Raw genomic sequence first — 25,531 nt, 5'->3', positions numbered from 1 at the left:
CGAACCCATCCTGCCCAGTGCCCCTCCAGGCCTCTCCCGCAAATGCCCAACACTCCCTGCCCACAGACCCACCACAACTACCCAGCACCCCCCACAGAACCCCTACTCCCTAGTGCCCCAACACATACATCTTCTCCACCACCTCACAGCCCAGCAGGCCCTCCAGAGACCCATTCCCCCATGCCCTGCCTCCCAGCCGCACTCACCAGCCCTCTGGGAGGCGACTGTGTCTGCCGGGCTGAGCCAGCAGCGCAGCCAGGGCTGGTCCCAGGGCCGGGAATCACTCTGGCCCCTCAGGACTGGTGCAATTAGCCAGGCCCAGGCCTACCCCAGCCGGCTCCCTTAGGACCCACTTGCCTGAATGGGCCCTCCAAGCCCTCTCCCATGGTCTCCTCCCACATCTGGCCAAGACTGGCCAGGCTTCTGCACCAGAACCAGGAGGCTCAGTTCCAGGGAGACAGGGGGGCCCCACAGGTGGTGGGAAGCAGAGACTGCCCAGAGCCGGAGGTGCACTGGGGTCTGGCCAGGGGCAGAGCGGAGCCCTTGGCCAGTGGGCGGGCAGGCCGAGAGGAGCAAGTGGTGGGCAGGGGGAGCCAGCGGTGGTCTCGGAGCACAGTGCAAGTGGAGCAGGCTGGGGCCCCTTTTGGACATGGGCCCAGGTCCATGGAGCCACTGGCGCCATTGTAAACCGGGCACTGCTTGCGCTGAGCCAGAGCTCTTCACCACACTACATTTTGTGTTCCATCTCAGCCTCTTGTTAAACCAACTGAGCAGACCAAGAGCTACTTCTGATTTTTAACTACAAGAGGGGAACTCCCTTCAGTAGAAAAACATCTCAGGTGAAAACACCCTAAATACTGTAAAGTTATATCTAGACTAGAGGAGGTTTTTTTACTCAAACTAGTTAGCAATCAGTTAACTCAAGCATTTGTGAACGTTAGTCTGGACACTCCACAAAAGTATGCTCCAGAAAACAAGCATCTGTGTGGTTTACCTTAGGGCTCAGCTAGGGAATAAACCATACGTGTTTGTGGAGTGTGCAAGCTAGTATTTACAGACATGTTAGCCAAGTTGTTTGAGATGATACAATCACCTTACCCTCCCTCGAGTCTTTATGTGCTATGCATCAGTTTCCTGCTCTCAGATAGGTCAATTCCTGTGCTTCTTCGGCCTCTGTATCTACTCAGCTGGTTCACTTGCCAGCTTCCTTATGGCCTCTTTGACTTTCATCCAGGTTCAGGAGAGTCTTTCTTTTCACCTGTATCCACTCAGCACTCTCCTTCACTGATCCCCAGACTTCTTCTTCTAAGAAGGACAGCCCCCATGCTGCCATCATGTGATGCTTGATCACCTGTCCCAGCCACTGGGCGAAAGCCCAAATTCATCCCCTAGGAAGCAGATAAATAGGCACAGGTGGGGATGAGCCCAACTCTTTGAAAGAGCTAGCTCACTCAGTGACAACTGGTAATCATTAACCTGAGTTAGAATCTGTAGTCCCAGAAGTGTCCAGAGCCCCATATATCGTTTGGATAGCTCCATGTCCACAATGGCCTTCACCAGTCATCCTGTGGAATTGTCTGGGGAGAAGGTTTTCCAGTCATCAGTATCAAAACCCTGCACTGAAGCTGCTACTAAGGCCTGTGCCCATGTGACGGGGCACTCAACTCACTGCTAGGATGACACCTCCTCTTGGCCATTCTGGGGATTAGCTTCATGGGGTTGCCACCCCGATTGCACACCATCTCTCTAGCTGGGTCTTCAGCCCCTCTCTCACTCCACAAGCAGTCTCTACTGCCTCTTCATGACTCAGCCCTCAAGCCAGGTCACTATATGTGTTTCCCCCTGCTGGGGTATCAAGGGCCCTTCTTGCAAATGGGCTCAGCCTCTTCCCCATTCATAGCCCAGCTGGTGCCACTTCCCCAGTTGCTGGCAAGGGAACCAGGGTCCACCCTGCTCTGGGCTCTGGCTCGGGGACCCTCTAGTCATCAGCAAAGGTCTGTTCCCTCCTGGCCCTTACTGCTTTTTCCTGAGCCCTTTCCTTACCTTCTGGCTCCCCCCTTGCCTAGGTTTGCCAGTATCACAACTCTCTCCTCCCAGGGAGTAACTGTAGCCTATTTCCCAGCAGCCAGCTAGCTCTGCTGGCTATGTCCTGCCTTTATAAATCCAGCCTAGCTCACCCCTGCTCAGCTGAGCTCCCTCGCTCAGTCAGGGGATTACTTAGCCAGCTGGTTCTCCTCTGCTGTGACCTATTGGGTTAATTAGCTCCCTTCTCACTCCACATTAACCCCTTCTGGGAAAATGTGGGGCAAACACCCCATCACAACCCAGGAACATCAGACATTTTTACTGTTTGTGTTGACCAGCCATATCCCAGTGTTACCAAGTCTCACTATCTCATTGTGAGTGGTGCACTTTTGGCCCCTGGTGGCACCAGTCTTACAATAACAGGAGAAGCAGCACCCATCACATGAATTTCAGATCTGCTAAAACCTCTTCTGATTAGTGGCCTTCCCACTTCCCCACCTCCTGAGGAAGAACAGTTAATCTGGGCCATCTGCCCTATTGGGACCAGGAAGTGGGCAGGCAAAGCTCTCCCTCACACACCTTTGGGAGCTAGAGGAGTGTTAGATAGGGGAGTAAGAAGAGAGAAAAGAGAGAGCAGCTCCACTCCCTCCTCTCGCCTCACCTTCTGTGAAACATGGATCAATCTATTCTCTGCTCCCACCCCTTCCCCTTTCCATCCCTGCAACACCAGGCCAGGGAAAGGAAAAAGAGGCACTCGAGCTGCAGTTGCACAGACACTCACATCTTCAGGAATTCTGGTCTGTTTCAAAAGCTGCAGGAAAGGACTTTCTTCCCAAACCAGAAAATAACTGTTGGGGATGTTGAAATGCTTATAATTATCCTTGGGGACCCAGCCTACCCCTTAATGCCCTGGCTCATGAAGCCGTACACAGGCAGCCTGGACAGTAGTCAGGAGCTGTTCAACTACGGGCTGAGCAAGTGCAGAATGGTGGTAGAATGTGCATTTGGACATTTAAAGGCGCACTGGTGCAGTTTACTGACTCGCTTAGACCTCAGCGAAACCAATATTCCCATTGTTATTACTGCTTGCTGTGCGCTCCACAATATCTGTGAGAGTAAGGGGAGACTTTTATGGTGGGGTGGGAGGTTGAGGCAAATCTCCTGGCTGCTGGTTACGTGCAGCCAGACACCAGGGTGATTAGAAGAGCACAGCAGGGCACGGTGCGCATCAGAGAGGCTTTGAAAACCAGTTTCATGACTGGACAGGCTACGGTGTGAAAATTCTGTTTGTTTCTCCTTGATGAACCCCCCCCCCCCCGCCCTGGTTCACTCTACTTCCCTGTAAGCTAACCACCCTCCCCTCGCCCCATCGATCACCGCTTGCAGAGGCAATAAAATCATTGTTGCTTCACATTCATGCATTCTTTATTCATTCATCACACAAATAGGGAGATAACTGCCAAGATAGCCCAGGAGGGGTGGTGGAGGAGGGAAGCACTGGGTGGGGTAGTGGAGGAGGAAAGGACAAGGCCACACAGAACTTTAAAACTTATTGAATGCCAGCCTTCTGTTGCTTGGGCAATCCTCTGGAGTGGGGTGCTTGGGTGCCTAGAGGCCCCCCCACCGCATTCTTGGGCGTCTGGGTGAGGAGGCTATGGAACTTGGGGAGTAGTATGGTTGGTTACACAGGGGTTGTAGCAGCGGTCTGTGCTCCTGCTGCCTTTCCTGCAGCTCAACCATACGTTGGACCATATTAGTTTGATCCTCCATCAGCCTCAGCATTGAATCCTGCCTCCTTTCATCATGCTGCCACCACCTACCATCTTCAGCCCGCCACCTTTCTTCGCGTTCATTTTGTGCTTTCCTGCACTCTGACATTGTCTGCCTCCATGCATTCCTCTGTGCTCTGTCAGTGCAGGAGGACAGCATGAGGTCAGAGAACATTTCATCACGAGTGCGTTTTTTTCGCCTTCTAATCTTCGCTAGCCTCGGGGAAGGAGAAGATCCTGTGATCCTTGAAACACATGCAGCTGGTGGAGAAAAAAAAGGGACAGTGGTATTTAAAGAGACACATTTTATAGAACAATGGGTACGCTCTTTCACGATAAACCTGGCTGTTAACATTACATACATAGCACGTGTGCTTTCGTTACAAGATCGCATTTTGCCTCCCCCCACCGCATGGCTAGCCCCTCACCCCACCATGTGGCTAACAGCAGGGAACATTTTCTGTTCAGCCACAGGCAAACAGCCCAGCAGGAACAGGCACCTCTGAATGTCCCCTTAAGAAAAGCACTCTATTTCAACCAGGTGACCATGAATGACATCACTCTCTTGAGGATAACACAGAGAGATAAAGAACGGATCTTGTTTGAACACCAGCAAACATACGCTGCAATACTTTGTTCTGCAATGATTCCCGACTATGTGCTACTGGCCTGGCGTGGAAAAGTGTCCTACCATGGTGGACAGAATAAGGCTGCCCTCCCCAGAAACCTTTTGCAAAGGCTTTGGGAATATATCCAGGAGAGCCACAAATGCCAGGGCAAATTAATCATTAAACATGCTTGCTTTTAAACTATGTATAATATTTTAAAAGGTACACTCACCAGAGGACCCTTCTCCACCTGGCGGGTCCGGGAGGCAGCCTTGGGTGGGTTTGGGGGGTACTGGCTCCAGCTCCAGGCTGAGAAACAGTTCCTGGCTGTCGGGAAACCCTCCTGTGAAGAGGGTTGTAAAGATGATGGCTGGCTCTGTTGGTTCCTCATCTTGGCGAGTCAAAAAGGAACATTCCCTTTCTCAAGCCACTAGCATTACCCAACAGTGTTTGATGAGGTACCTTTATGCAAACAACTAGCCTCCCCTAAGGGGATATGAGCAGGTCTTCTCAATCATGGGTCAACGAATGCACATTATCTCAACAATCCTACAAAAAGTTCTAACTCAAAAACCCAAAATAATTTGGAAAAAAAAGTACGGATCTAGCAAAAAATTGGAACTAAAATCACCTAAAACATAGCACAACCCTAAGTCCTTATCCTAAGATTAAGCAACTGTTATGCTCTATAGCCAGATGCTTCCCTTGTTATATTTTGGTACTAGCAGTTGAAAGCAGTTCAACTTTGAACAAGAGTTTTAAACACAAAGTCTGCATGAAAGGTTAGACTTTAGCTCTGCCAAAGTAAAAATAGTCTTAAAAACCATGGTTTTAGGTTCAGTTGTCTTTCTCACATAATCCTTGTGTAGTCAGGCCCAGCTCCATTGAAGACAGCACCCACTCTTGCAAGTGGTGAGTCTGGCTCAGTGTTATGAGTCAGTCATTCTTCTGTCAGGCTCAAGAGTTCTAAACAAAACCATGATTCATTGCTATGCAAAGGGAGGCAGGATCATTGGCAAACAGCCTGGCTCAAAGAGAGAGACATTATATTTTAAAGAAACAAATATAGGAATCTAATTGCTAAAATCTTCCATATTTGTACAGCAGATACAAAAAATATTAGACAAGATGGATGGGTTCTAGCTATTATATTGTTGCCTCACTGGCCCATGCAGTTAGCCAGTATTCGGGGGTCTCACTGGGTAGTTTCCATTACGAGGAGAGATTGATGATAGCCAGGTAGTTCTCTGATGAAATCCTGTTTGTCTACAAAGGATGTACACAAAATCTTGTTTCCCTGAGCACAGTAGGGACAAATAACAGGAGGCACTTTTCCTTGCTAAAAAGTCCAAGGCTGCCTTTCCAGCCAGTCCTGTGCCCCACAGAGCTCTGCTACCTGAGTCCATGACTGCTTCTCTGGCTTTGTGGTTGCTTTCTGACTCTGGAACCCACTCAGGCAAACATAGCTGCAACCTAGTAGTGCCTCAGCCTCTGCATTTGCAATCAGTCTCCAGGAAAATCCCTCTAATTCTCCCTTTATTAGTTCTTGCTCAGGCCTTCCTATGTGGCCCAATGTCCTGGGCAGTGGCTTCTATTATTTCAGCTGTCTTACTCCATAATGGAGCTTAATTGCTTCTTCCATTTAGCCAGAGTAATGAAGGGTGTCTAGCCTGCCCATCAGCTTGAATTAGGTCTGTAATTGCCTATAGATCAAAGACATTTGCTGGCAGCCATTATCACCTTCCAGCATAACAACATATACATGAAATACACAAATGCATTTGAGGGTTAAGACCATTATCATCGTCAAGATCTTGTAGAAATGTAAACTGTTAAATTATCACACCCATGCCAATCACTTTTCACCTGTTTATTGTTTTGATTTTAGAGTCAGAGATTGTTTAATTCAATGGTAGCCTTCTATCTTTGATTCAGTGGATAAATTTGTTTTCTCCTCGGCTATGTCTACACTTAAACTGCTACAGCGGTACGGTTACAGCACTGCAGCTGTGCCACTGTAGTGCTTCAATGTAGACACTACCTATGCAGACAGGGGATGGGGGATGGGTGGTTCTCCTGTCGGAGTAGTAGCTAGGTCAATGGAAGAATTCTTCAGTTGACCTAGTGTTGTCTACGCTAGGGGTTAGGTCGGCATAGCTTCATCTCTCAGGGATATGGGTTTTTCACCCCCCTGCAAGATGTAGCTATAATGATGTAAGTTCCCAGTCTAGACCAGCTCCTAGTCTTTTCTTGGCTTCTTTGTGTACTTATTAACATATGAATAGAATCTTTAGATACCCTTTTTAAACATTCTAGATATAAAGGCAGAAAATAGACATTAAGAATTACAGAACCAACCTATAGTGTGTGTGTATATATAAATCTCTTTCAGATCCTTCAACCAGTGTGCTTATGTGCGTTCTACTGCAGCTCAGTATGTAACCACTTGACCACCTTACCACAGGATCCAAACAAATGATTGAGAGGGCTAATAAATGCACTTTAGGTTTTCACACTGTACCAGAAGAAGGCTATTTAGCACAGTTGTCTCTGTAATTTTGATACATTAGGAAATTCAGTGTTCAATGGCCCTCAGACTCTCACTTTCACCTATGTAGTGTGATGGCTTACTGCCAAGGCTGGGTGGCTGGCTCATGACCTTTTTCTTACATTGTCTATTTTTCTTTATTTAGCTAAATGGTTTTTTAAAAAAATATTCCTACATTTCTAAAATGAAGATTAAAAGGAGAGCAACACAGGTTCTTACAAGGCTAGCTTTGAACTTCTGAGTTGCTTCACTTGGGCATCCATGTGAATCCTTCAAATAAATGTACATATTCTGCCTGGTGCTTTCAACACAATTTGACATGGATTAATTCCAACACTCTAGTGTCTTCCTGGAATTATGAAATGTTATTTTAATGTGTATAGTTAAGCAGATAAGGCTTGTAAGTTTTCAGCTAAAATTGCAACACTCAGAACTTGTTCAATTACTACCTCAATTCATTACCTCCTCAGCTCAGAAATTTTATTAGCCAATCAGTGTATACAATTTCTCATCCCCTTTTTAACTGACCAGCACAGTGCAGGTTTATGTTATACATACATATAGAAATATTATAGGTAAACGATAGGCAGTGCTGGGAGCACTCCCTATAATTAAGATTACCTGAAACTTTCCATAATATAGCCCTGTTTACAGTTGCTTATAACTTTGTCAAAATTTAACAATTTGAGTTGAAATGTTCCATGCTAAGTGCCTGCTTCAGGCTGAATTATTCTGGAAAATTTCAGCCAAAATAGTTCAGACATTTCCCACGAGGTTAGAGAAAAATATATTTTATACGTGTATTTTGCCCATGTTAAAAAATTCTGGCAAACTTTTCTTTGAAAACCTCTAACATCCCTGTGCTTCGGAGCAGAGACTTGAAATTTGGCAGAGGGGTGGTCTTTCTGGCAGGGATGTGCCTTTTGCATTCCTGTGAAAATCTGCCTGCAGTTGATCAAGTTTGAAACCTTTCAAAAATTAGTGTGCAGATGCTCAATAGAGACTTCTTAGATTTGACCAGCTAAATTCCTCAAAGATTCCATCCACACTGGGCATGCCTCAGCCCAGGGCTGAGTAGGACTTTCCCTTCAATTGCAGCTCTGGACTGATGTAGGCTGGGCCAGAGTCAGGTCTGGACTCCTGAACTAAGAGCAGGGAGCTGGTCTCTCCTGTGCTCTCAGTGACCCTCTTCCACTTCTGGGCCCTGGAAATGTGAAGGAGAAAGCTGCCTTCAAAGGCAGAGGGGACAAGAGCTGGACATGCATTGGGGAGGGGGAGGGAGCAGATTCGGACAAGAGCCTGAGGAAGAGCAGGCAGAAAGTGGAGCTGGTGGATGGTGCAGGGAGAGGGAAACAGACACTGAAGTTGGAAAGGGGGGAGAGTGGGACTGGTTGGGTGAGGCCACTGGGATTGAGAAACAGTAGAGAGGAGGAAAGGAGCAGGAGACAGACCTGATACGTTGTTGGCATTCAGGAGCAGAACTGGAACTGGCTAGGAAAAGGGACTTGAATAAAGAGTAAGGGAACACTGAGATTACATGAGGACTCTAAGGAGAGAGATTGGGTCTGGGAGCCAGTGGGTATGTGGTATGTGGGTGGGGGTGACTGGAAACCAGTGTGAGGGAAAGAGACAGATCAGATGGAGCCAGGAGCGGGGGACCTTGGACTGGCTGAGCAAGAAGACTGGAGACAAGAAGCTGGGAATGGGTAAGACAGGGAATGGCTGGGCTAGGAGACTGGGATTGGACTGGGACAAGGAGTCCAGAGGATGAGACTCAGATTTGTTGGGCAAAGACATTGGGACTGGGATAGGAATCATAAGTAGAGAAAATTATTAGAAGCCAGGTGGGGTGGGGAGAGACAGGATTAGGGCATGGACACATTTGAGGGAATGGGTCAGAAGAGGTCAAGCTTGGCAGGGAAACAGACACAAAGGTCCGTGTCCCCTAGAGCAGGCTCCCCTCCAGAGTGTGGAATGCAACCAAGCTCCCTGAATCTCACCCTTCCTCTGCTGCCAGCAAATATTTGTGAAACACACTAACAAAGTGTCCCATCCCTCTCTGGTGCTGATCTGCATAAAGGCTGACAAACTACTACTGCTATGCATTACTCCAGGGGTGGCCAACCTGTGACTCCAGAGCACATGCGGCTCTTCAGAAGTCAATATGCGGCTCCTTGTATAGGCACCTACTCCGGGGCTGGAGCTACAGGTGCTAACCCACCAGTGTGCCGGGGGGTGCTCACTGCTCAACCCCTGGCTCTTCCACAGGCCCTGTCCCCCACTCCACCCCTTCCCGCCCCCTCCCCTGAGTCTGCAGTGCCCTCGCTCCTCCCCCCCAACCCTCCCAGAGCCTCCTGCATGCCACAAAACAGCTGATCGGGAGGTGTGGGGAGGGAGGGGGAGGCGCTGATCGGTGGGGCTGCCAGTGGGTGGGAGGCTCTGGGAGCCAGGTAGGGGAGATGATGTGGAGGCTGCTGACATATTACTGTGGCTCTTTGTCAATGTACATTGGTAAATACTGGCTGCTTCCAAGGCTCAGGCTGGCCACCCCTGCATTACTCCATTAGACTGTGAGGTGGATCTAAAGGTTCCAATGTCTTTGTTTGTTTTTAAATGAGGAAATTGCACACAAAAATGACATTATAAGAACATTATTAAAGGTACAAAGTCACACACTCAAAAGCTAGGAAATGCCTGAATTAAATCTGCCTATTGTCACATACAGGTTCTTCATACCTGCCTTGTTAGCCTGAGTGCCTTAATGATCTGCTGCCGTGAATCACAGCCAGGATACCAACAGTCAGCAGCCAAGCATGCAGTCTCCTGGGAATCCCCTGGTTCAGCATTCTGACCCCAGCAGCCTGCCTACAGCACAACAGCCCCACCCTGGTACCCACTAGCCTTGGTTACTACTTGCAGGGTGACCCCACACTCTCAGTCCCAAATTTCCCCAAAAACATCTGCCCAGAAGCATCCAGTCCTCTTCTGGAACACTCAGAGAACTAATAAGGTTTATTTGCTCCTTTAAAGAGACAAAAGCACTTTACAGCTTATTAACCTAAGTGGGGTAAATTCACCTTTCCCTTCAACCACAGCACTGAATTGGTTTATTGTAAAAATGAAAACAAATGTAACAAAAGGACAGAGGTTAAGTGATACCAAGAAGAAGGAATAAGCTAGAAAGGGTTACACACAAACAAAAGAAAAAATATGCTTTCTAGTGGCTAATACCTAATTTAACAATCTACAGTCTTTGTTCTAGGTAGTTTCCTTACCAATCATTGCCAGAGACTTTAACTCCCTTGGTTGAAAGAGCTATCTTTCTTTGCTTGCAAGAGCTCTGGTTCCTTGTGTTTGTCCAGTGATGGATGCCAAGACACCTTCTTCTCTCTCTTCATACCTTCCAAAACTCAGTGTTTTGTCCCCAGACTCAGGATGACCTCATACTATTCTTCCCCTCTTGTGGACTTCCCATCCCCTTGTTGATTCATATGTAAATGGGGCCTGAATTGTTTTGGTCACACTTTGCTTAATTTCACTGGAGATGGGTAGATGGCTGCCTTCCTTCTTGTCTGGGAGAATGCCTGTTTCTCCCTGTGTTTGGTCACAGATTTTAAAGCATAATATCCTGAATTATCCATATTTTCTCATGCAGTGTTAATACATACGTTTCACAATGATATTAATCGCCAGGGTGTCATTAGCTTTCAGAAAAGATCTCACTCTATACACTTTTATAATACAGTAATATTGTATGCAATCAGTTGGTTCAATTATTTGTCATTTGCATTTTGTTCAGATCCCTTGTCTTTAAAGCCCAGATGAAGTTTTTCTCTCCTGCTAGGATGAGGTCATGTTGCCTTCTCCTCCCTCCCTCCCTTGATAGCTTTGTTTATTTTATATGTAAACAGACCTTCATTGTCTCTGCCAGACTAGCAAATACACATTCATTTGTCTAGGGCAGCCTGGGTTTATCTATTTCTTGTCAAACAAATTTTAATGACATAATTCTAGCACATATTCATAACTCTTTGCAAGAATATTAATGATCAGTGAGTTATTAATTTTCCAGTGATGTCTTATGACACCTTTTAGATACAGATTATAATAATAGTGTGTTAGGTACAGGAAGTACATCAGGCCTGACAAGAACTGCTGACACAGAATAGTGAGCCACAAATGGTCCTCTGTGCCACACCTATCTATCCCTAAATAGTCAATAGTCTGATGGTCATGGTACTACCTGCGATGTGGGAAACCCCAATTCATACTCCCTGATTGGAATCAAGTACAGTAAGTGCTCTGATAACCAAGCTAACAACTATTGTCTCTCTCACTCACTGGTGTTCTGTGGAAAACTTCCTAAGGTCACAGTTTCATTCTGACATGGGAAGGGACATTTTTTGAAATCTCAAACAGTTTTGCAGAATGGGAACATCTTTTCCTAATTCAGCTCTAATAAAAACTGTAAAAAATTAAAAATCAAAATGAAAAATTGATGTTATTGGGAATTTTGCAATTTACTTAAATGAAGTGATGATTTCACCCACAGTGTACATATCACCTACAGGATGGAATATGTTAGACTTGCTCTTGTATATATCAATCAATTTCCTGCAATGGCTAATCTACTGGAGCTGATCCTTTGGCTCACTGGGCAAAGACTTGTGGTTTTGCAGTTCTCTTATGATTTTGGAGTTCTCTTCACACTGACTGTTCAAGATAATCTGTACTGAAGATGTGGATATGACCTTTGTTAACTTTAGGAGTGGGGGCACATATAATATGGCTTGTGAGTGTACATATGTAATTTTCTCTTCTACTGTGCATATTACTTGTTTATGTACTCTTTAAAGTTACTGTTGAACAAAGCAACACAGATGAAAACATTCGGCCAACATGATCTCAGTAGTTAATTGCCTGGATAGAAACCCTTCGGGCTACCTTTTGCATTATTCACATTATACCACCATAGGTGTCACAGAAACAGTTCTTTGCACGTGTTAAGGATAATGAATTCTGGCTCCCCTATTATCAATCGGGTTATATTTCAAAGTTGCAATCGGTATATATTTAATATTGTGATGCTAGAGGCTACGTGGCTCCCAGCAAGTGTGTCTTTGGTCTATGGGCAATCACAAATCTCTTGAAATTGATGGGCATGGTAGCCACCTTCCATGGGGGAACAATTAAATGTCCCTTTGTTTAATGATAACTAAAACACCTGAAGGAAGTAATGGCAGCAAGGAAACAAAGACAGCCATGTTGCATTACTGGATGGCAGAGGAGTCATGCACAGGAAGGGATGCTACTGTAGACCAAGGTCCAGTGTACAGCAGCCCTGGGAACTACAAGTTGTGGACTACAAACTGCAGCATCTAGAGAGAACTTCCTGCCAGGAAGTACCCTCTGCCTGCCCCCCCCCCCACCCTCCACCCCCAGCAGGAGGTCTCAGCACTGACTGAGCTGGGAGCAGGTAGCAGGCCAGCAGAGAGGATGCTGCTGCACTATAATCCTGTTCTATGTTCTTTACAGAATAAACCCTTGTTCCTGGTGGTTTGTCTGAGCGGGTCTGGTCTGCACAAAGGAGCCTCAGACCCAGTTTCCCAAAGTTGTTTAAAGTCACAAGGCAGGCTTCCCCTACCTTGAACAACCTCATACTGGGCCAATGAACAGGAGGGGATTTAGATTATTTTTTTATATTGAGGTGACAATGATTCACAGAGTCTGGTCCCTCTGTATCCACAGATCATTGGTCTTTTTGATCACTATATAGGTAAAGAAAGCTCTCTAAGCAAGAAAAGCCATGGGGGCCAGAGGCCTGGGGAGCATGAGCTGCAATTCAGAGAAAGAAAAAACATTTCTATTATTTGCAATCCTAAGTAGTCTGGATATTATAATGTGGGGATCCAGCAAATGATTTGCCAGAGACTCAAATACTGGTGAAAAGTCCTCTCTAGAATAACTTTTAAAATCTTCCTAATGCAATACAATTTCCATGTCAGGCTCAGAATGAAAAGAAGCTTGAAAGCTGCCAATATTTCTCGATTTATATATACAGATTATCTGGGTTCATCTAAGTGAAACTAACAAAGAAAAGAGAAAATCTTTCTGAGCCCAGACTTAAAATAGCACATATGAGCTCTAGAAGAGTTTCTGCCTTTTTTTTTTTTTTTTGGTCTTACCAGGGAAAAGAAAGTAAGAATATCTAAGAAAAAAAGCTTATAACACAAGGTGGAATGCTTGTATAATTTTGCTACATTTAAGCAAAACAATAAGGATTGGACTATCTGATAATTACTGAAAGGAGCTCACGAAAGCTTATGCTCTAATAAATTGGTTAGTCTCTAAGGTGCCACAAGTCCTCCTTTTCTTTTTTTGAAAGGAGAAAAGAATCTCTTTATGGTAGACCTTTGTCTTCCATTCAGCACCCAGCACAAGAAGGGCCTGTCTCCCAGACCCTTGCTTTTAAAACTGTATTGTGTATAAAATCCAAAGGTCCCTTGAGTGAGTGACTTTTACAGCTACAACTTTTAAAGAGGGGAAGAATTAATAAAGCCGTTTGATAGAGTTTCTCCTCCTAGGAGACTTTAGTTCCCAGTTGTTGCTTCAGCCTGACAGCATAAATAAAGGAATACAACCTAAGACAGACCCTTTGAGGGACTCTGTGGGCAAGGAAGAAGCGATCAGAGGGCCACAATTCTCATAGTTCACAAGAACTGGATCCTCTCACTACACAAAGAGCTAAAATTAGCCTTTTCTACAGACCTCCAAGTCTTGAGCTTTTCTAATAGCCCATTGACTGGAATAGTACTTTAAAGAGGAGCAAGAACCACTCCCACCAAAACTGTATCTCACATTGCACGCAAAATTGAAGGGAAAGAATAAAAAGAAACTTAGGATCTTAGCTGTCCCCTGTTTTTTTTACCAGCAGACTGAAAGGAAGTGTGCTTACAGCCAGCCAAAGCCTTGATGTATCCCTACCTCTCAGTTTCTCACACTGTCTTGATTCACTGTCTGTCTCTCTCTGCAAGTCAGATATCAGAAGGAACATGAAAATATATTGGACTAAGCTGCCATCAAATATCTGCACCACAGCAACATGGCAAAGATGAGCTGAATACACAGTTCAAAAGGTATTTGCATGATCTTAAGTGTGCCAAAGCGAAAAGTTCTGCTAATCAACAGTTAACAAACACTAATTTTTACAAATCCACGTACATAAAAGTTCGTCTATCCTAACAGAAGTAAAATTAGATTCGAACCTCAATTAAAACTTGAAGAACAGCCTGTTATGATCTTCAATACACTGAAAGATTCCTTTTTTGAAAATCAAGCCCTCTCATGCTGTCGCATTAGACTATATTGTTAATGAGTTCTTTCATTCCTCTGTGCATGGCAATATATTTAATCTTTGCTGCATATTTTAAATGATTGATGTTCCCCTAATTACATTTTATGGTATCTTGTGCTACGCCACCTCTAATGAGAGCAAACATCCCATTACCTCTCTAGTCCTCAACCACAAAAATCAATAACTGACATTTATTCAATGAACTGCAAATTGTGACTCACCAGCTTCACTTTGTGTTCAGTAAATTTAAACTGCAATTAATTTTCATGCATATCACAAAATAGCAACTACAGGCATGGACTAAGTTTTAAAGTGATTTGCTTCCTTCTTGGCTAATTACAATACAGTGAAACCCATCTTGAGACATCACTTAAAGGACTGAGAATAATCAATTGCTTAATGGAAATGATCTTTTCAGCAAAGTTGGAGCACAATTATAATTCACACATTTGGGAATCTCTTGGAGCTATGTCTGAAGACATGAGGTTCTTTAATAAGGGCAGTCTCTTGTAGAGGTTATACTGTAAATATGTAGGTGAACTCCCCTTAACTTCATTCCTATTGTGTATGTGTGAATAAATAAAATGTACTGTAAAAGAACTGCAGCCTTGGATTTTTCCAAAGCTGAACTTTGCCAGATGTAATGCAGTACTCATAACATTAGCTTAGCACATTAGCCACTTACTTATTTCCAATCAAAAATGCTGTCTTGTCTGATATGCAACTAGAAAATTGATGTGCCCACCATTTGTTGTTTCTTTCAGAATTCTTACAGTTGGGTAGCTTATATTTTCATTCCAGAAATTTACACTCATCTATCAAAAGAAGACATATTTGGGGAGTACCACTGAAGGCCTTAAAATACATACATATCAGTAAATATAGAAAGGGTGAAATCCTAGCCCCACTGCAGTCAATGGCAGAACTCCTACTGATTTCAGTGTGGCCAGGATTTCACTCTAAACTTCCAAGGCCCCTTTACATTAAAGGAGTGCACCATTTCCAGGGCAAATGGTACAGATAAGTATCGCAACCATTTGCACCTGAAAAAATGCAGAGTCCCACTAACCACCCTTCAGTGTGTCCCCACTAACCAGCTTGGTACTGCAGTCTTCACATTTTCTCCACTCACTGCTGTAGCTGGCACCTATCTCATATATCCCAGCACAGCTCCCTAACGCATGGCATTGAGCAGGTAATGTATTGCATGCATTATATGTGTCATATAATTAGGATGTATTTGATACATTTAACATAATACAATGTATCTGGACTTGTTAGCGTTATGATCTATTTGGTTTTCAATGCTAAATTCCAGCTGTTGCCTCCAGTAAACCAACCAGATCTGGACCTGTCCTGAAAAGCAAAAGCTACTCCCTCATACAACTGCATGCAGATACTATAGTTAGGGTAGCCAGGACATGCTGGGCAGGAAGGGGCCTGTGTCTGCACTGCCTTGCACCTTACGTCGTCATTTACAGATGTGCAAAAGGAAAGGAAAGCAGGTGCAAAACTATGCCAAGTCAGAATAGTACCTTTTCTTTCCCTCAGTGAACAAACTTTGACAGGTGCAATTGACTGCACAATGTGTAAGGAAGTAGGGAATCTATTGTGAGGATGTGACAGGGTGCTGAAGCCTAACAGATTGATGAGCACTCTAGTCACTGTGGCATCAATTATCTTCCCCAGTGCTGGCTGATTGAGGAAATAGGGAGGCATTAGCCAATCAGATGGGGAGGCTGGGTGATTGAAGGAACTAACTGGCTCATCAACTGACTAGCTTGATAAAAGGCAAGAAGGAAGTGTTAGGGGGCTAGGGCTAGCTGTAGCTAGACTGAAAGAGAATCCTTTCCCTCCCAGTGTCTGAAAGCAATAGGGTCATATGTATTAGAATTGTTGTATTGTACTATACAGGTGTTGGTGGAGGTGCCCTGAATATATTCTTCAGAGTGGACACTAAAATAAGGGAGTCTAACTGGTTTTTGTAGTGACCCAGGATAGCAGGGCTGGGGGATTGCCAAATGCCCTGTTACAGATGGATAGATCTGGCGGCCATTATAATGGTCTCTCCTCCTAGGAGGTTTTTTTTTTAAATTAGGGGTTTATTTGTTTTTAAAGTTACTTTTTATGACTGTGGGCCCATTTCTGAGAACCACCCAGAGTTGAGGGGTTGAGTGGGGGCTGCAACCTCAGGCCTGGTTTTGTAGATGAACTAACATTTTCTTTCTCAGCCTAGCTAGTACTCCATGTTCCTAGCTCTGAAAATGGTCCTGTAAGAGTTTCTATGAGTCTTTTGGGTAAGCAGAGGTAGCTAGAATTTATTTGGAGGTGGAATCAGCCCCTTGATTTTGTACACATCATTTCAGTGCCTTTTCATTCATGTCCCTACTTTTGTTTTCTTGTACAGCTATCTGGAAACAGAGAGATGTACTAGAGGCAGTTCCCAACCTGCCAGATCAATCACAATGGTTGACATGGGCTCATTGGTTGGGAGCAGGAATTACTGTAATAAGAGATCAATATTCTGATTTCCAGACTAGGTCATTGGAATTAGAGCAGAAATGTAAAATGGAGGATGTGCAAAAGGAAAATATATCACCAAGTGGCTGCATTACTAAGTATACTCCTGGGCTCCTACAGAGTGAAATTCTCCCATGATGCAAAGCTTTGCACACAACTTAACCCTGAAAGGGGCCCCATGCTGACCTCATAATGGCTGGTGCAGAGGACAGGCCATGGGTATGTAACAAGAAAGGCCATGTAACTACATTTACCCTGAACCAACACCACAGGCAGCCAGTGTGGCAGTATCTAGCTAGTGTAAACCACACTAGTCAAGTGTGGGTCTCTGTATAGCCAAGTATGCAGTTCAAATGTAGCTCTGTGTGATCTCAGTGTAACCACCTCAGCTGAACACTGAAATTTTGGAAAGTTTTGATTCGAGCCTGGATTGCAAACTCTCAAATTTGGGAGTGTGTGTTTGCACCCATGATTTTTGTATTGCCCCATTCCAGAGATACGAAGTTCAGATCCAGAATTTGGATTCATGATTGTGGTTCAAGACTCATTTCTACTGAGAAAGATTAGAATGAGTTAGAGGTGAATATAGCAATAAGATATAAAATTGTAGGCTTCTTACAGACTACAATCTAGTAGGCTATGGGTGCACAATTTGGTCACAGGAGTAAATGCTGTAAGTCACCCAAGAACCTCCAAAGCAAAACAGCCTCCTGACACACACCCTGGAGTAGCTTATTGCTGCCAGAATATGGCTCATTCATTTTGCATTTCAGAATTTTTATTTTCACTTTTTAAGATGTAATTTATGAATTATGAAAGTAGTTCCTAGTAACATAACATGAGAAATGAGAGAAAAGTTATAAATGCTATTTTCTCTAACTCTATTTTTAAGGTTCCCTGTGCTATTAGGAACCCTTTGCCCCCTCTCCATTTTCTCAAGAAGCTAACCTGCCTTATTAACAACAGTTTGTGGCCCCAAAGCCAAATTTAACTCACTCTCTTTAATAAAAATTTTTACTGAACAGCACCGGGATTCTGCTTTTCACTAGAACTTGAGCTGACCATGTCTGAAAGGTAACAAACAGCTGCTGAAATGGCCCTTTGGCCTTTTGTGAAAAAGCAATCTGTTTTAGGTGTAACTTTCCCCTTCAAATCTTTCTTCTCTCCCCATCTCTAAATGCCTCCCTTCATCCCCCTACTCACAAAAGATCTCATTTAACACTGATAATGTGGTAGAACCTACTGGCCAACCAAGCCTTATTATCTTTGTCCTCCACATCAGTGTTACTCTCTCTTACACACACACACACACACACACATATATAATATGTGTAGGGAATTATTATGTGTGAATCAGTGACGCGGTACGAATTATGCACTGCGGGGATTGAGATACAGCTGTGGCATCATCCAAAAGGCCCAGCCAGCCAATGAGAATGTGATTTTTTGAACATCAGTATCCCCAACCAGATTAGAATGGCTCTTCATTACCCTGAACTACTCAGTCCTTCAACATAGATATTGTTCCTGATTATTTATTAAGAGCCCACTACTATAGCCTTTACTCACACTTTGTCTGCACTGCAATTGGACACCTGCAGCTGGCCCATGACAGCTGACTTGGGCTCATGGGCTTGGGCTAAAGGGCAGTTTAACTGTGGTGCAGACATTTGGGCTCAAGCTAGAGCCTGAGCACTGGGATCCTCACCCCCTTGCAGGGTGCCAGAGCCCGGGCTCCAATCCAAGCCCGAATATCTACACCGCGATTAAATTGCTCACTAGCCTGAGCCCCATGACCCCAAGTCAGCTGGCATAGGCCAGCTATGGGTTTTTAATTGTACTGTGGACATACCCTAAGGCTTTTATCCTCCCTCATGGACACAAGGGTTCTGCTTGCCTCTTTCCAGTTACAGGATTGCAGCCTAAATTTGCATTTATTATTTGACCACTAACACAAATAGAACAGGTGAATTATCTGATAAATCAGGAAATAAGTATTTCATAAGAAACAGAACAGATACAGGCATACATTTAGTTTTTAAATGTATATCTAGATCTACACTTTTTATTTACATTAATTGTTTCAATATAAAACACAAATCTTTGCTTCCCCCATCCTTCTTTAGCTGCAGTAACTATGTCCTTTAATATGATTTTTTTTAATTTTGAGTCTTTGGTAAATATAAAGGATAAATTTAGAAGGATGATTTGTCTAGACATTGATTGCTTTTGCCATAATTTAAAGTTATATTTGATTTTTTGGTGGCATTTCATTTACACATCTCAGCTGGTAACATTTACACATAAACACAAACATATTTAGTCCATTCCTATGACAGTTTTGGATGTTTTTACATTGCTATGTCAGAATGACGTTGCTACTTCAGAGGCGTTTGGGAGTAAAGTGTTCTGTGGAGGGTGATTTAGTCCTTTATACTGTCTCGCCAGAGTGGTTGGTGGCATTTCTGGCTCACCACTTAGAACTCTTTCATATAGTTTTTCAGTTTTAGGAATATTAACTTGATAACACTCTTTCAGCTTTGGCTGTTGTGGAAGAAAATTGGACTTCCCGAGCTGAAGGATGGGCTGATAAATTGGTGTTGTAGAATATGCAATCATATAATCATTTTCATAATGCAATGGGATGGTTTTGCGTGTTTGGGACTGTTGGACATAAAATCTACAATATCTTTCTGTGTCCTTGTAAGTCCATCCATCTGTACTGGCTGTAGTACCTGGAAGAGAAGTAATGTTTTAACAATATATTTTTTTTTCTGGAATACAGTGATCTAATATGTTCTGCCAGGAGAGAAATATCAAATTCCCATTACTTTCACCAGCATTATGCAATTAGATGTGTTTATTTCTACAAAAAGAGTTTTATATATCAAGAAAAACATAACCACACTTCTGTGCTTGGTTAAGGGGCAGATTTCCATGCATGTCAATGGGAGCAACATCATGTCCTAAAATTAGGCTCGGATCCTAAAAAGAAACACTTCCCCCTACTGTTACTCACACTTTCTTGTCAACTGTTTGAAATGGGCCACTCTCATTATCACCACAACAGTGATTTTTCCTCCCTTGGTATCCTACTGTTAATTGAATTGTCTCGTTAGACTGACCTCCCACTTGGTAAGGCAACTCCCATCTTTTCATGTGCTGGGTATTTATACCTGTTTCTGTATTTTCCACTCCATGTATCTGATGAAGTGGGTTCTAGCCCACGAAAGCTTATGCCCAAATAAATTTGTTAGTCTCTAAGGTACCACAAGGACTCCTTGGTTTTTTTTTAAACCCAATTTGAATTCAAGTGTTTCCAAGATCAGGGCTTTAGTAATAGCAAAACCAGTGTGATACACAAGGGATTTGACAATAAGCAATGTAACTGTAAATATATTTTATTTGCTAAATGCCCAAACATGTTGTAGACACTTTACAGAAAAAATAGAAAGACAGAGGCCTAAAATTTCAAAAGTGACAAATTATTTTGGGTATCTGAGTTTTGGGATGCTCAGCTTGAAACACCGTAAAGTGTGGAATCAGCACTTTCTGAAAATCAGACTCCTTTAAAGTGTGCTAAGCTAGGCACCTAAAAATTGAAGACCCACAAATCATAGTCACATTTTGGCAAATTAAGGCTAGAAGACCTGATTCTTCACTGGGCATTCCATTTGCATGCCTGTGTAACTCCACTGATTCACCACCGCAGTAATGCAGTGGTGATTCAGGCCCATGATCTCTGCCTAAAAAAACTTACTATCTTTTTATACGTGTTGCCCTGAAGAGTTTGAAGTTAAATTTATACTTACCAACTTGCTTTTCAGCTGTCTGTGAAGGTGGCTTCTTTAACCCCTCCCCACTGATATCAGAATCACTATCATTAAACTCGCTATCTCCTTTCCCACTGTCTTTCACACTAAACTGATCAGGAGTTGAATGGGAGCTGAAAGCAAAAGGAAACCATTAGTGTATTGTCTTTTCCATACTCTGCCTGGATGTGAAATTCTGTAAATGTCCAAAAATATTAAATGTAAGAAAAACACTACTTTACCTTAAACTCGAAGCAGATTCTTGCTCCTGCCAAAGAGATGGGGAATGAAAAGGAACAAGAACTTGACCCTGACAAAAGGAAGAAATAGCCATGTTAATACTTTTGCACCTCTCAATATAAACACAATAATTTAAGCACAAGGTTTACTGCAAGTGGATGGATAATATGATTCTAACATATCAAATAAATAGAAAAATAATAATTACAACAAACAGAAATAAGCCATAGTCACTATATATCAACAAAAACACATATACATCTCTATAATAATATTTAGCTGTGATAGAACCCTTTTCATCTCTAGATCTCAAAGCACTTTACAGAAGTAGGTACATACACTTATTCCTATTCTACAGACAGAGAAACTGAGTTACTGAGAAGTGAAATACAAGCAGTAACCCAGTGGCAGAGTCAGAAATCAGATCCAGATCTGCAGACTCCCAATCCAGTGACCACTATGTCTACAAGCGAACAGATCTAGTTCTTCTATGACCAAAATGTCCAGATATGAATCAAGCTGAACTGGGTAGGTGACCTCATGGGATGTTATGTCAAGCGCTTACTAAAGATTCCTGGGAGTTGAAAGGATGGATTAATTGCAGAGCCGCTGAAAAGGAAGCAGGTGTGCTTACCTGGGACCCTCTGCTCCTGGCTTTCCTCCCTTGGGCAGAATGACACAAGGACTCTCTGCTGCTGTCCTCCGCCTGGGAAGTCTCACTGGGGCTCTCAGACTCGGTGGTAACAGAGAGCTGGCAGAAGTCTGCCTGGCCCGGGGAGGAGCTCCAGGCCTGGGAGCCTGAGCCCTTCAGCAGCCCGGCTTCCTGGCCTCCCCCCTGCTCTTCGGGCCCACGCTGGAAGTGAGTCTTGCTCCTCCTGCAGCTGGAGGCCACGGCGATGATAGCGACCAGCAGCAAGCCGCAGCCCCCGGCCAGCACAGCGATGAGGACCACGGAGGGGTCCAGGCGGGGCTGCCGCTGCCGCTCCTCGGCCGAGGGCTGCACGACCACGATCTCCACGCTAGAGGGGAGTGTGTCCGTGGGAATGAGCCGGACGGCGGCCGTGCAGGACAGCGACGGCCTCCCGCGGTCGTGGACAGCGACGACAAGCGGGAAGGCCGCTTCCGAGGCCCCTCCGCGCAGCCTCCTCCGCAGGGCCAGCTCCCCGGTGTCCCGGTTCAGGGCGACCAGCGGGTGGGCGCCGCCCCGGAGGGCGTAGGAGAGCTCGGAGTTCGCGCCTTGGTCCGCGTCGCTGGCCGCGAAGCGGGCGATCAGGTACCCGGCGGGGGCGCTGACGGGCAGCAGCAGCTCGGCGGAGCCGTTGGCCAGCGGCGGGGAGGTGATGACCGGGGCGTTGTCGTTCTGGTCCACCACCCGGACCCTGAGGCGGGCCCGCTGGCAGAGCTGGGGGGCGCCCCCGTCGCAGGCTTCCAGCTCCACCTCCGCCAGCGGCAGCTCCTCGCAGTCCAGCGGCTGCCGGGCGTGGACGGACCCGCTGTGGGGATCCAGGGAGATCAGACCGGAGCGGGGGCCGCCGCCCGGGCTCCGCGTCTCCAGCAGCCGGTAAAGCACCTTCCCGTTGCGGCCCAGATCGGGGTCGCGGGCCACCACGGTGGCGAGGTAGGCGCCCGGCGGGTTGTTCTCCAGCACCGCCACCTCGTAGACGGGCTTGGAGAAGAGCGGCGCGTTGTCGTTCTCGTCGCTCACGCGCACCGTGTACTGCCGGACGGTCTTGAAGGGCGGCGAGCCCAGGTCCTCGGCCACCAGGGTCAGGTTGTACTCGGCCACGCGCTCGCGGTCCAGCGGCGCGGCGGTGACGAGCACGTAGCTGTCGGCGTAGGCGCGCTGCAGCGCGAAGTGCTCGTGCCCGTAGAGGGCGCAGCGCACCTGCCCGTTGGGGCCCGAGTCCCTGTCCGAGGTGCTGACCAGCGCCACGAAGCTGTCGCGCGCCGCCGCCTCGCTGACGTAGGCCACCCCGGCGCCGGCGGGGGCGCCGCTCAGGGGGCTGACGCTGATGCCCGGCGCGTTGTCGTTCACGTCGGCCAGGCGCACGATGACTTTGCACGTGGCCGCCAGGGGGCTGGCGCCCCGGTCCTGCGCCTGCACGTCCAGCTCGTAGGTCCGCTGCCGCTCGTAATCCACCGGCCCCTCCAGCGTCAGGCGGCCCGAGAGCGGGTCCAGCCGGAAGAGCTGCCGCGCCTCGGCCGGCACCTGGCTGCCGAAGCCGTAGACGACCTCGCCGTTGGGCCCCTCGTCGGCGTCGGCCGCCTCCAGGTCCAGCAGCAGGGCGCCCCGCGGCGCGTCCTCGCCCAGCTCCACCGTGACCGAGCCCTGCGGGAAGGCCGGGCTGTTGTCGTTGGCGTCCAGCACCCGGACGCTCACCGTGGCCGTGCCCGAGCGGGCCGGGCTGCCGCCGTCCTGGGCCACCAGCTCCAGCGTGTAGGCGGCCTGGGTCTCGCGGTCCAGCTCCTGCAGCAGCACCAGCTCGGCGCTTTTCCCGCCGTCCGCCCGCGTCTGCGCCTCGATGCCGAAGTGGCTGTTGCGCGAGAGCCGGAAGCTCTGGATGGAGTTGGAGCCCACGTCCGGGTCCAGGGCGATCTCCAGCGGCAGGCGGGTGCCGGGCGCGGCGCTCTCGGACACCTCGAGCGGGATGTGCGCCTGGGGGAAGCGCGGCGCGTTGTCGTTGATGTCCCGCACCTCCAGCTCCACGTGCACCAGCCGGTACTGCTCCTGCCACAGGCTCACCACGTCGAAAGCCAGGACGCACTGGAGGGACGGGCCGCACAGCCGCTCCCGGTCGATCCCTGCCTCGCCGATGCTCAGCTGCCCGTCCCCCTCCCGCACCCGCACCAGCGAGCTGTTGCTGAACTGCTCCATCAGGCGGAAACTGCCGAGGGGTCTGTCCCCAGAGCTGGACTGCAAATCGTCCGACAGCACCCCAAAGACTGTACCGGGGGCGTCTTCCTCGTCCGCGTGGTACCTGACCGTCTCACCCAGGCACCCTGCGACCAGGAGACACAGCAGCACAGAGCTTAGTCCCGCTCTGGACAACGTGAGACCAGGAGACATAACCCCTGAGATCCTACCACGCAGCCCTCAAAAAAAGCCACTGGCACTTTGTGTTGTGGAAGCTTTAAAAAGGCCAGATGAGAAACAGACCAAAAGCCCCCACTCCTGAATGCCCGGACTGATCACTGTCCCCCCTTTAAACACATCCCAGCAATCAAAACCTCTCTGCTGTGTAATTGATGCCAGGAGTCTTTAAGTACCTCTGCGTGCCCCAGGCTACAGCTTGCCTTTTTGCTCTCTGCGCCCTTCCCCAGAGATTATATAGATAAGGATATGCAAATCAGCATCTCCCCTGACCAATCCTCTGATCCCTAGGGACACCAGTGTCATCGTGTCCCCTGCATGGACTCAGTGGGACATTCCCCCAAGAAATGAACAATCTGTCAATTACACGTGCAAACACATTGCTCTGTTCTCTAGCAAACTTGGCGACTAAAGTTTTCCCACTAACTTGCTCTCCAGATGTACAAAAGCAGAGGACTTTTCCCTGTAATACATTTAAGAATGTTCTTATACAAACACTATGTTAAAAAACCAAACGCATATATGCGTAGAAGTAAAGCGGGGTGGCGTGGTAGGAGGAAGCTAGGAAGAAGAATGATAATGACAGGAATTCCCACATTAGCAAAAAGACAAGGAGGGCTTGTGACACTTTAGAGACTAACCAATTTATTTGAGCATAAATAAATGCTCGAAATGCATTTATGCATATAAATGCTCCAAAGCTTATGCTCAAATAAATTGGTTAGTCTCTAAGGTGCCACAAGTCCTCCTTTTCTTTTTGCGAATACAGACTAACACGGCTGCGACTCTGAAACCACATTAGCGGTTACTTGTGTATGCATGGAGGCAACATAATTAGTCCTTTCGATATTTTTATGAGTTAAAGAATATGAATTAACACTGTCCTTTTTCTTCCACCTCGCTTAATATTCATCAGGGCTGATCAGTGAGAAACTCCTGAGTTTAATCCTTCAAGAGACCAGGCAGGAAGCCCACCAACTCTTAGTACCAATACTGTCTCCTTAGGTGGTGGAAGAAAGAAGCGAGGGAGGTTTCCACTGATATTTTAGGTGTATGGTTTATGATTAAGGTGTGAGTGTGCGTGCGCAGGCCCATAAAAATATTGCAATGAGAATATTTCTGTTTAAAGTCCTTGCACGGAGGAAGCTGCGAGTGGTTTGAAAAGTGGGAGGCTCAAAGGGAATGAAACGATCTGCCCAAATGCCGGGTGGCAACAAATCGTTTGGTGTCAAGTTCCCTGACTGTGCCAGAGTGTCACCTTGTTGACAGTTCTAACCATTGTTTACAAAGTGATGAAAAAAGTGTATGGTTTTCTAATGTATATTAGCATCGCTATACATAAGTATTGACCTGCTCCTCGAGAAATGATTCTTCTTCCATGCACACTTAGAAAAGACATAACTTATCAACTGTGCTAAACAGACCAATGGAGTCCAAAAATAAGGTAGAAATTTCAAATAAATAACTGAAACCAAGTGACACCGGGAAGGCGTTCTGCCTTATTTCTAGAATTCGTTTGTGTGGTTGCTTGGTTTTGTGTATGTATGTGGGGGAGGGGTTACTT

General features: G+C 46.2%; 1 protein-coding gene and 1 long non-coding RNA gene across 2 annotated transcripts; both read right to left on the bottom strand.

Moving 5' to 3' along the window:
• Positions 1 to 3,469: 3,469 nt before the first annotated feature.
• LOC140903409 (uncharacterized) lies at positions 3,470 to 10,466 on the bottom strand. The gene is made up of 3 exons (XR_012156249.2): positions 10,226 to 10,466; positions 4,635 to 4,745; positions 3,470 to 4,055 (listed from the first exon to the last, which is right to left on the bottom strand). It is a non-coding gene; the product is annotated as an uncharacterized LOC140903409 (long non-coding RNA).
• Positions 10,467 to 18,854: 8,388 nt separating this feature from the next.
• LOC140912749 (protocadherin-8) lies at positions 18,855 to 23,943 on the bottom strand. Its single transcript, XM_073348182.2, has 4 exons — positions 21,511 to 23,943; positions 20,879 to 20,946; positions 20,637 to 20,770; positions 18,855 to 19,559 (listed from the first exon to the last, which is right to left on the bottom strand). The coding sequence occupies exons 1-4, from the start codon at positions 23,941 to 23,943 to the stop codon at positions 19,189 to 19,191; spliced, it is 3,006 nt and encodes a 1,001-aa protein (XP_073204283.1). The 3' UTR covers positions 18,855 to 19,188.
• Positions 23,944 to 25,531: the final 1,588 nt, after the last annotated feature.

Source organism: Lepidochelys kempii, chromosome 1 (assembly GCF_965140285.1).
Source record: "Lepidochelys kempii isolate rLepKem1 chromosome 1, rLepKem1.hap1, whole genome shotgun sequence".
Lineage (NCBI taxonomy): Eukaryota > Metazoa > Chordata > Testudines > Cheloniidae > Lepidochelys > Lepidochelys kempii.
The sequence above is the reverse complement of the archived record's forward strand: the minus strand, read 5'-3'. Positions and strand labels throughout refer to the sequence as shown.

Coding starts and splice junctions, on each gene's coding strand:
- LOC140912749 (XM_073348182.2), bottom strand. CDS start 23,943: ATGTCTCCTGGTCTCACGTTGTCCAGAGCGGGACTAAGCTCTGTGCTG. Junction 20,947..21,510: donor CCAGGAGCAGAGGGTCCCAG/GTAAGCACACCT, acceptor TCCTTTTGTCAG/GGTCAAGTTCTTGTTCCTTT. Junction 19,560..20,636: donor GACAGCTGAAAAGCAAGTTG/GTAAGTATAAAT, acceptor CTTCTCTTCCAG/GTACTACAGCCAGTACAGAT.